General features: G+C 57.9%; 1 protein-coding gene across 1 annotated transcript; it reads left to right on the top strand.

Moving 5' to 3' along the window:
- The first annotated feature begins 6,416 nt into the window (after positions 1-6,416).
- Positions 6,417-10,755, top strand: LOC116455488 (green-sensitive opsin). Its single transcript, XM_032133424.1, has 5 exons — positions 6,417-6,991; positions 8,584-8,752; positions 9,025-9,190; positions 9,297-9,536; positions 9,697-10,755. The coding sequence occupies exons 1-5, from the start codon at positions 6,631-6,633 to the stop codon at positions 9,826-9,828; spliced, it is 1,068 nt and encodes a 355-aa protein (XP_031989315.1). The 5' UTR covers positions 6,417-6,630; the 3' UTR covers positions 9,829-10,755.
- Positions 10,756-11,054: the final 299 nt, after the last annotated feature.

Raw genomic sequence — 11,054 nt, 5'->3', positions numbered from 1 at the left:
CACCAGTGAAGCAGGTTAAGCACTACAAGACAACACCAAGGCACCAGGAAAAGCCCCAAATGCTTTTTTGGGGGTCTGCTCACACCATCCCATCAGCAGGAGGAGGATGGACGATATTCCTGCTCCCCCATGGGATGCCAAGTCCAGCCCCATGCAGGTGAAGGGCTCAGGTAAGGCCGGGCTGGCTGCTGGCAGGTGTTCCCCTGGCAAAGGGGAGGTGGGAGCAGCATCCAAGCACCGGGATCTGCGGGTGCTCACCAGGGACAGCGGCCACTCCTGTGCCCATCGAGGGGGACAGAGGGGCAGGGAAAACAGGCAGGATGGAATAAAAGCAGGGAAAGGAAGGAGAGGGGGGACAGAAGGGCAGGGAAACCAATTGGAGAGGAAGAAGAGGAGGGAAAGAGAAGTGGGGGGAAGAAAAGGAGAGGGGGAAAGAAAGGCAGGGAAAATAATTGGGGAGGAAGAGAAGGAGGGAAAGATAAAAGAAAGGGGAAAGAAAAAGAAAAGGGAAAACAAGCAGGGGGGAATAAAAGGAGGGAAAGAAAGAAGAGCAGGGACAGAAGGGGCCCAGCCATCGCTGTGCTCAGCAGTGCCAGCTGCCAGCAGTTTTCCCAAGAGTGGATGATGCCCAATGCCCAGGATTTATTTGGTGCTCTCCCTGGAGTCTCCCTGTTCATCCCAGCACCCCTCAGCAATCAGGGGCCGTTTATCTGCCACAGAGGAGAAGGGTTCTGGCTCTCAAGGCACCAATTCATCCTGGGAGGAACAGGGAGGCAGAGTTGGATGGCTTTTGGAGTGAAAAAGAGACTCAGACGTGGCAGATCAATGAGCTCCCGGGTGAGGGATCCCGGGAGAGACCTGGGGACAAGGAACAGCAGCACATCCACCCTGGCTGGGGTATGGCAAAAAGATCTGCAGAGCCACTGGGGCCTGGGCAGCCAGGCCTGATCCCAGCACAGGGCTCACTTCTGATCAAATGCCCGTTTAATCCGTGGATATTTTGCTTAGGCGCGGAATAGCAACCTCAGCGAAAGCCTCTCAACCACAAAGGCTTTAGAGAGCTAAACTGTAAAGATTGGGAATTAAGGGGAATAAATATTAATGGAAGGGCTGGGAAAATCCATCATTTTTCCAGACAATCCTGCCTGCGCTCCTCTGCACGGGGCTGTGGCATTTATGGCTCTCTGGAGCAGGAGCTCCACGTGCTCGGAGGGATCGCGCAGGGATGGAACTGCGGCACGAGCCACGCAGAGGCTGGAGAGAGCCCACATCCCACGGGAGAGGGAAAAGGGAGCCAGGACTGCCCAAGAAAAGGGTTGTTGGGCCAGTATGGGACTCAGTGTGCAGCAAACCCTGCGCCAGTGTCGGTGGCTGCGGGTCAAGCCCAGAGCGGCGCAGCCGGAGCCAGCGCCGTTACATAAAGGGCTGGAGAGCAGCCCGGCCTGGGCTGGATGGGAGAAATGAATCCAATTACAGGATGAAGGGCACAGGGAGAGGATGGACACATTTGGTCTGGAGCAAATCCCTAAAAGGCTTTAAAGCAGGGATGGCAAGAACAGGACGAAAATGAATCGCGGTGCAGGACACGCGGCCACCACCGAGAGGAGTTGGGGTCTTGGAATGCAGCAGGAGGCAGGAAGGGGGCTCTGCACCTGGCTGAGGGAAAAATACCACCAGGATGTGGCTTCTGTGGGAGTTGGGACACCAGTTAGGCCGTTCCTGGGGATGTTGGAGCGAGGAGCCAGCCCAGCCAGGCACCAGGGAACAGCCCTGCTGGAAAGAGGAAACAAGCAGGCAACCCCCAAATTTCCTCTGTGCTGATTCCCATAAAATTATAACCCAGCTGCCCGTGTCACAGCAGGCTCCAGACTTCCACTGAGAAAACCAAGGGTTTGTATTAGAAAGAGAAAAAAAACCAAATTGACCCAGTTATGACAAAACGAAGCAGCGCGTTCACGGCGTCGCTGTGGAGGCCCATGAGCAGCCGCAGCGAGGCCCTCGGGAGTAGCAGGATTCCACTTCAGATGAGATTTACAAATTAAAAGAGCTGGGTTATTTCTGTGTGCCTGAACCCCCTTTCCTGGCGGCTCAGCCGGGCTCGAGCAGACACTGTAGGCTGAGGGGTGGTGCCGTGCACGTGCATTCCTCGGGATTTCGGGAAAAGCCTTTCCTTTGCCTCTCTGACTTTGCAGTCCAGCACCTGCCCCTGGTCAGGCAAAGGAGGAGAGCTGGACACAGATCCCTGACCCCCATCTCCCCTGGTAACTCCTGCCCAACACCTCAGAGAGCCTAAAAACCAGCCCAAAATCCAGACCGGCTCCAGTTGGCAGACAGGAAGATCAGAGCGGCGTTTTTGCCATCGCCCCTGGCAGAGCACGACTTGCTCCAGGAGCAGCCCGGGAGCGGTGCCGGAGCTGCCGGGATTTGCCGGCTGTGCCGGCTGCTCCTCGCTGCGGGGCCGGGGGGACTGTCTTGCACACCTGCCCACTCTGCCACAGCCCCGGGTTGTCACCAAGGGAGAAGTGTTGACAGCACCACACGGAGCGGAGCGGGTTCGCAGCTGAGCCAGGATTGCTCAGCTCCTTGGCAGGGAAGTGATGGGGCCCAAAGAGCGCCTGTGTCTCCAAGGAAATCCTACAGCGCTTGGAGAGGCATTACCTGGATCAGCAGTGGGAGGAAAAGGCTGGGAGATGACAGAGCTCGCAAATACCAGGAGAAGAGGTTGGCGTGGGGGAGCTCTCCCCACATCCCAGCTGCTTTATGGCTTGGGGGGAGAGCGTGGAGCAGGATGGAGATGGAGAACCTGCATGGAAAACAGGAGCTTGGGTCCCTCCTGCTCCAATTTTGTGCATGAGAGACAGGAGACAGCCTGCTGTGCACGCTTATTTTTTGGGGCAGAAGCGAGGGCACCTCCCCGTGCACCCCCAGCCCCTGCCCTGGGTGGGTGCCCGGGGCACGGCCACTGAGCCACCGAGCCACCAGCCATGGCCAGGTAATCCCTGCTGAGGGAGGGCCGGCCCAGCGAACCCAATTGTAAATACATCAGTGTCCTCCTTCTCCCTGCCACACGTTTAAATCTATTTGATCCACTCTAATGGATTGATCTACAAGTTTGTGCACACACATCCTGCTTTGGACGGGCGGCTGGCAGCGCCTCGCCCATCACGGCCTGTCAGCTCCGCTCAGCCTCACCTCCAGCGCAGAGCGAATCCAATTACAGGATAAAGGGTTTTCTTCCCCTCCATATGGTCTCTATAACGCTCTGGCTTTATCTTGCCTTAACCCCTTTCCTGGCGAGGGAGCTCACAGCCCGCCCTAAGCAGCTCAGCGCCGCGGCCCTGGGTGGCTGCTATGTGATATGGGAAACGGGGTCTTCCCAGGGCACCCAGCGACACCTTCCTCCCTCTTTTCCTGCCCACTGAGGAGGAATGAGCCCCCACAGGAGGGAGATTCAGGGCAGCACTGGTTACAAAACCAGCCAGAAGCACAGGAGTGAGCTCAGCCTCGCAGGCAGCATCGTGCTCATGGCCGGGGTTCACGGGGCTGTGCATCAGCCCAGCACCACGAGCTCAGCACAGATGTTCCCTTCATGACTGATTTGTTGTGCTTTTGCATTTCCCTCCACCTTGCTCTGCCAGGTGCTCCCCAGGTGCCCCTGGGCAAGCAGCTCCTGTGCCTCCTGTGCCCAGCAGGGCTCCGGGAACCCAGCTCTGCCATGTGAGCTCTGCCTGTCGCTGATCCCTGTGAACCGAGCGTGTCGGCTCTGTGCAGGCCGGTTATTTGATTATCGTTATCATTCCTTGCTTTACACAGGACATGAAAGCCCAGAGCAGCTCAGGGCTCCCTCACGCCGCGCACGAACGAGCAACAAACGAGAGACAATCTCAGCTCAAAGCGCGTGGCAAAGCAGCAAGACCTGCAAGGGGCAAGAAAAGCCTTTTCTTGAGGACAAACACAGAGGCACCAGAGCTCTCCTCCCGCATTAGGCAGGGCCTGGAATTTGCTGTTGTCACAGAGTCAGCGCGGAAAACAACCGGGAGCTCTCCAGGAGAGAGAGCAGCCCATAAACTTTCCCCGCTAAGAGACACCAAATTAAAGCCGTCTCTGCGACAGGGCTGCGGCAGGAGCCCAGGTTGCATTCAGGACACGTCCTGGAGGGACCAGCCACCCTCACCGGTGTCATTTCCCTGCTCTGGGTTTATTCAAGGCCTTGGCCATTGCTCCGGCTGCGCTGACCTGCCCAGAGCTCTAAATCCAGCGGCCTCGGGGCAGTGACCCAAGGGGACATGTCCATGAGGACAGCTGGGAGGGGACAGCCCTCTTACAGAGCACAGGTGACTCAGGCTTACCTGCTCCACAGGCAGCTCCCAAAAAGGGGAAGGGCCTGGTCCAGGTCTCGTTGATGGTCAGTTGACAGTCCTGGTCCAGTTGTCCCTGTGAAAGATGTCTGGGAACCACCCACGAAGCCAAATCTCCTCCACACTCAGCTGCCAGGGTGAGTGGAGAGGATCTGCTGAGCCACGAAAGGTCCCTCTCCCAAAAAGCGCAGCTGAGTGTTCCCCCAGCACCCAGACTCCGCGTCCCTCTTCCCCCCTCACCTTCTTTTGCACCACCCTCAACTCTTGACTCTTTAGGAGAGGGCGAGACACCCCAAAGGGGTGCCAGGAAGGGATGGGAGGTGACAACTTTCCCATGGGATACCCACGTCCACATGCAAAACCTTGGAGAAGCACTAGAGCTTTGGGCTGCTGGTGGCACTGGTGGCGAGGGCAAAGCGTTTTTGAAGGTGGGGCATCAGAGTGAGATATTGGAGCTGGAGAGTCGCCTTCTCCCATGGGAGTTGTGAGGGACACACTGGAACTGAGGTGGATGCGCAGCTGGTTGTGTGGATTAGAATTTCTGGACTCTCCTTTGGTATTCAACTCATTCTGCAACAATGTGCCTGATTTTTGTACATCTGGAGCCTGACCATGGCCAGGAGGGGCAGGAAATTCCTCCAGGGAAAGCTTTGTGAGGTGTAAGGCCATGGCACTCCTTTCCACTCATGCCCTCAAGGAAGACCTGGAGCAGGAATTTCACGGTGAGATGATTCCAAGAGTCACATCCATCCTGTGGGGAGCCCTGGTCCCGGGGCACCTGAGGCTGGCATGACCCACTTCCCTGCACCACGTCCTACTTCTGCTCCCGCTGCATCTCCGCAGGCGGATCAGGGATTAGGACACCATCCATCCCAACGCCCCCTTAGCCTTCCGCTCCCGGCCTCCAGCTCGGAGACGCTCCAGGCGTGCAGGAGACCTCATTCATCCCACAGGACAACGGTGACTTTTTCCATGGGCCGTGCCTTGGGGAGGGCAGTGAGGAGGAGGAGGCCCAGCTTACCTCGTTATCCGATCAGCTCCCTTAACGCCCCACATCCCCGGGATTAATGGAAGAGCTTCCCTAAGGCGCCTTAGGCAGGTCCCCTGGAGAAGGAGCACCCATGACCCAGAAGGAGGAAATGGTGAAGAAGAACTTGGATGAGGTGGAGCGTTGGTGCTCCAAGCTGGCACTGGCTCTGCTGGGAAGGGTTTCCCGGGCTCGTGTGTGCTGGGATGGGGATCCCACACTCCGTGCTGAGAGCCTGGGAGAAGCTCCCTTCCCATCCCTCTTGCTCTCGCAGGCTGGGCTGGTCTCTCTGCACTCCCTGGAGGGAGTTCAGGACATCAGTGGTGTCCTTTGCCCCAAGGCACAACCAGGGGTGTGATCAGGTTCACACAACCAAGAGCCCTGCCCCAAAACGCTACATTTCCCAAAAAATTACCAACTGCATTACCTTTGGGATGGGGAGTGGCTTCCCCTCCTACCTTTGCCCAGCTCCAGGCCCTTGGCTGTGTCAGCAGAGCCTGGATTTTGGATGGGGACACCCAGCAGCCCCCACACTGAGCCAGACACCCGAAACAGAGCCCAGCCAACAGCTCAGACCCACAGAGCTCAGTCCAGTCCTCCCCCAGTGACCTCCTCCCCAAGTGGGGCAGAGCTGGCCACTCCCCAGTCCCCAGGTGGTCTCACGGAATCCTTCAGCCACCCAGGGACACCCCAAACCTGTGACACACCGTGGGCCCCAGCACAGCCCCATTTCCGCGGCAGCCACTCCCAAACTCCCCACTGCTCCTCCCACATTTGCCCCTCTTCCCAAGGGCTCCCCACCCCATCCCTTCCTGCCCCCTTAAACAACATTAAACACTTAATGGCAATTAATACGCTTTAATGCAGGTTTTGGGGCCAACTGGCTGCTTAGAGGGTGCTTAAACCATCAACCCCTCTCAATCCCGTTGCCCTTGTCATACAAAGTTAGCCGAGCCCCTCGTCAGCCTCCCCCCTCCCTCGAGGAGGCCGGAGGGTATAAAACCACCCCGGGGCGCGGCACCGCCAGCCCCCAGCGCGGCGCAGGGCAGGGCACCACCTCCATCCCCTCACCTTTTGCTGCTCCTCGTAATTCATTCATTTTTGTAGATCGGAGGGGAATCCTCTCACTGCGCGTTTTCCGCATTGGGAGGGGGTGGGGCTTCCCTTTTTTTATTAATCAGGGTCAAAACGCAATTCATTGCAGAAAAACCCCTCCGGCAGAGCAGCTCCCGTAGCGAGGGCAGGATGAACGGGACGGAGGGGATCAATTTCTACGTGCCTATGTCCAACAAGACAGGGATAGTGCGGAGCCCCTTCGAGTACCCGCAGTACTACCTGGCCGATCCCTGGAAATACAACCTCGTGTGCTGCTACATGTTCTTCCTCATCTCCACCGGCTTCCCCATCAACTTCCTCACCCTCCTGGTCACCTTCAAGCACAAGAAGCTCCGGCAGCCCCTCAACTACATCCTGGTCAACCTGGCGGTGGCTGACCTGTTCATGGCCTGCTTTGGCTTCACCATCACCTTCTACACCGCCTGGAACGGCTACTTCGTCTTCGGCCCCATGGGCTGTGCCTTGGAGGGATTCTTCGCCACGCTGGGAGGTAAGGGCTGGAAATGGGGGCTTGGGGCTTCTTTCTCCAGGGCTTTGGGAGCCCGGTTCCATCCCTTCGTGGCACTGCTGGGATGTGAAGCATCGTTCTCCCTCACGTGGGGCTCACCCTGCTCTTAAAACTGGGGAGGAAAACAGATTTCTGCGTGTTTGACCTCCTCCATGGCATCGTGGCAGGGAAAGGAAGCCTGGGAAGGGATCCTTGTTTGCAGGATCCAGCCTGGGGTCACCTGGCCCTGCTGGTCACTGGGGTGTCGCACCAAGACCTGCCAGGGATGACCGCAGCATGTTCCTGAATCAGCGCCAAGCAGCTCGGACCAAGCACAGGCTTGGACTTGATCACCTTAGGGGTCTTTTCCCAACTTTCACAATTCTATGATTATTTCTTTGCCCAAAGGCTTCCCTTTTTGGGGAAATGGAGGGTTTAGAAAGGGAAGAGAAATCCCTCAGGAAGGGAACCCCACGGAAGAGCTCCAGGCAGGGAGAGATGAGAGAGCTCAGAGCTTCTCCAGGAGCAGAAGGAAGGCGAGGAGGATGCAGGGGGGTTCCCAAGCTCCCTAGGGATGGCTCAGCTCTTTCCCAGCTGCACCAAATTTGGGTGCCCTTGGGATTTTCCTCAAGGCATTTCTCAGGGACACAATTACCGCCAACACTTTGCCCTGTGGAAAAACAGGAAAAATTCACTCGGCAGCCAGAACCCACGCAGCCAGCCCTGCCCACGCCACACCTCGTGATGGATCTGACAGCCAACAGTCCTGGTTGGAGAGATCCAGAGCCACCACGGGGACTTTGCTTTCCTTCCCCTAAATGGGGCCACTTCCCACAATGATGCTGCTCTGAAAATACACATTTTAAAAACATGGATATCCTGCCAAAGGCACAGCTGCATGTCCTGATCCAAGCCAAGGAGCAAAGAAAGGCTTGGTTTTGGGGTCAGAAGACCCCAAAGTCTGCCCCATTCCTGCTCAGCGAGCCTCTTGTACCTCTCAGAGGAGGAGGAGGCTCCTGTTCCCAGGGAAGGAAGCTGGCTGGGAAGCAGCGGCTGTGCGAGCAGCAGGTCCCCAGCGAATCCCAGCACAGGGTGTCGTTATCAGCAGCTTATCACAGCTGGGGGCATTAGCAGGCTTACAGCACCAGCTAAACGCTCCCAAATCCCCTGAAGTTTAATTATCCCTCATAAATACATGTGCACGTTTGCCCACCCACGCAGCCTCCCCTCCCTGGGCCTCCCCCTGATCCAGCGCCAGCGGAAGGCTCGTGAAATGCACATTTAAAGGAATCAACAGGTTTGGAGGCATCTGGCAGCATTGCTGGGAATTGTGCTTCCCCACGCCCAGGTGGGATTCACCCCCTTGATTCTTAATTTATTGAAAACCCCACGGTGATCCCTCCTCTGCTCTGAGCATCCCCTCGGCTCCCAGAGCTTTTGCACGTTTCGGGTGGAGGATTCCCAGTTATTTAGCCGGATGCTGCTTATCCCACGCCGATCCCCAGCTCCCTCTGCTCTCCTCTGGGAGCACCAGGGGAAGGTGGGGCCCAGAGGGGCTCTGACCACTCCGTGGGCTCTCCTTCTCCTCCCCGCAGGCCAGGTCGCCCTGTGGTCCCTGGTTGTCCTGGCCGTCGAGCGCTACATTGTCATCTGCAAGCCCATGGGCAACTTCCGCTTCTCTGCCAGCCACGCCGTGATGGGCATCGCTTTCACCTGGATCATGGCCGTTTCCTGCGCTGCCCCACCGCTCTTCGGCTGGTCCAGGTGAGTCTGAGGATCCCCAGCAGCTCCTGGATCCCTCCATCCACGCAGAGAGCAGGTGGCTCCTGACAGGGAAGCGCTCGGCCTCGGAGGAGGGAAATGAATGCCCCGTTCCCGTGGGAGAGAGGGAGTGTCACAACAAGCTGGCACTGCGCGCTCAAGTGGACCCAAACCACCTGTGCCACCCTTCCAGCATCCCCCATCCTCAGGGAATTCCATCCCTGTTGCCCCCAAGGAGGGTCCCGGAGCAGATCCCGACCTTTCTCCCTCGCCAGGTACATCCCGGAGGGGATGCAGTGCTCCTGTGGGCCCGACTACTACACCCACAACCCCGACTTCCACAACGAGTCCTACGTGCTCTACATGTTCATCATCCACTTCATCATCCCCGTCATCGTCATCTTCTTCTCCTACGGGCGCCTCGTTTGCAAAGTCCGGGAGGTAACGGCCAGAGGGGACCGAGGGGGGCAGGGCAGGTGGCTCGGGCAGGATGAGGGACGTGGGCCAGGGGTGGAAAGCTGCCCCTCACCACCCTCTCTGTCCACAGGCAGCTGCCCAGCAGCAGGAATCGGCCACGACCCAGAAGGCGGAGAAGGAGGTGACGCGGATGGTGATCCTCATGGTGCTGGGCTTCATGATGGCCTGGACGCCCTACGCCGTGGTGGCGTTCTGGATCTTCACCAACAAGGGCGCCGACTTCACGGCCACGCTGATGGCAGTGCCTGCCTTCTTCTCCAAGAGCTCCTCCCTCTACAACCCCATCATCTACGTGCTCATGAACAAACAGGTGAGATGCCCCGGGGCTGAGCAGCACATCTGGGGGCTCCTGGGGCACGTTGCTCCTTCCCAGAAGGGGTTGGATCTCAGTCCATCCAGGGACTCCTGGTCCTGCAGCGCATCCCTACTGGCCCCCCAGTGCCACCATTCTCGTTTCTCTCCCTCCCCAGTTCCGTAACTGCATGATCACCACAATCTGCTGCGGCAAGAACCCCTTTGGGGATGAAGACACCTCCTCCACCGCATCCCAGAGCAAGACCGAGGTCTCCTCTGTCTCGTCCAGCCAAGTATCACCTGCATAGACCATGGACAGTTTGAACTGGGGTGACCTGCCGAGCTCAGGGACCCAGACAGACGCCCCACAGCCACTCCCTCGTGCCCCGGCCCCATCCCCTGCAGGAGAATTTAGCTGTGCCCGTCCTGCCGTAGCTTCCCCCGCGCAGACCCCACCCCACACATCCACAGGGACCCACACGTGGCACTCTGAGCTCTGCCGCTCTGAGCCCGGGGAGCCCAGGGCCCTGCCCCAGCTCCCAGGAGCACGTCACCTCTGGGGGACTGTCCCTACCTGTCCCCATTGGGTTCAAACAGCAGCGGTCGGTGGGGACCCCCAAACCTTTTCCTGCCTGAGCCCCACTCCCCACCAGCATCGCCCTTCCCTGGGCTCCAGGGGCTGGCTCAGGAGCATCCAGCCCTCTTTTGCAAAAATCTGAATATTCTGGCAAAGCCCCAGGAGCAGGACCCTGTGGCCGGGGTGGCCCCACCTGCCCCTCACCAGGGCACGAGCCCAGGGCTCTCCGGAGCCGCGCTCCTGCCCAGGGATTCCCTGCAGGAATCGATTCCCGCAGTCTCTATAAATCAACATAACAAACAGAGCCACGAGCAGGCTCCGCTTCCAGCCCGACTCCCTCTATCCCCAAGACAACACTGTAGATATATTTTTTTGTCTTGGAACCTGTAAATATTTGCTCATGTCCTTTGAAGTCTCTATCCCTCTCAGCCCTTTCCTTTCTCCTCCTCTTCCCGATTCCGAGGCAGGGAAATCCCCTTCCACCTCTGCTCTGGCTGGACAGGCACAGCCAACCTTGGAGGGTGGGGCCGGGACCGGAGCGCTTTCCTGTACATATTTTATAAATAAATAATCTCGTGTCAGCACAAGGACGTCTGCAGTCAAGGAGTAGGGATTAAAAAAATAAGAAATAAACAGAAGCAGCACAGAGAAAAACACAGATGCTCAGTCCTTGTCCTTTCTCTTGGGCTCTGGGGACAAGATGTTGGTGGCCAGCTGGGGGAACACGAAGCTGCTCTTGGAGACACAAGCCTGGAGCTGTCCCAAAAGCCGTGGGAAGGGGGATCTGTGGGTGACACCATCCCCACAAGGTGACAGCCCTGTCAGCTGGAGCGCCAAAGGTGTTTAGAGGCAAAAAGAGACAGAGAGGGCACAGCCCTCGCTGCCCGGCCGCTGGTTTCTATCCTTTAATATTTAAGGTTTCCCCGTGTAGCCTTAAATGAAGCTTCATCTGAGAGC

Source organism: Corvus moneduloides, chromosome 24, assembly GCF_009650955.1.
Source record: "Corvus moneduloides isolate bCorMon1 chromosome 24, bCorMon1.pri, whole genome shotgun sequence".
Classification (NCBI taxonomy): domain Eukaryota; kingdom Metazoa; phylum Chordata; class Aves; order Passeriformes; family Corvidae; genus Corvus; species Corvus moneduloides.
This window is presented reverse-complemented; position numbering and strand designations above follow the sequence as displayed.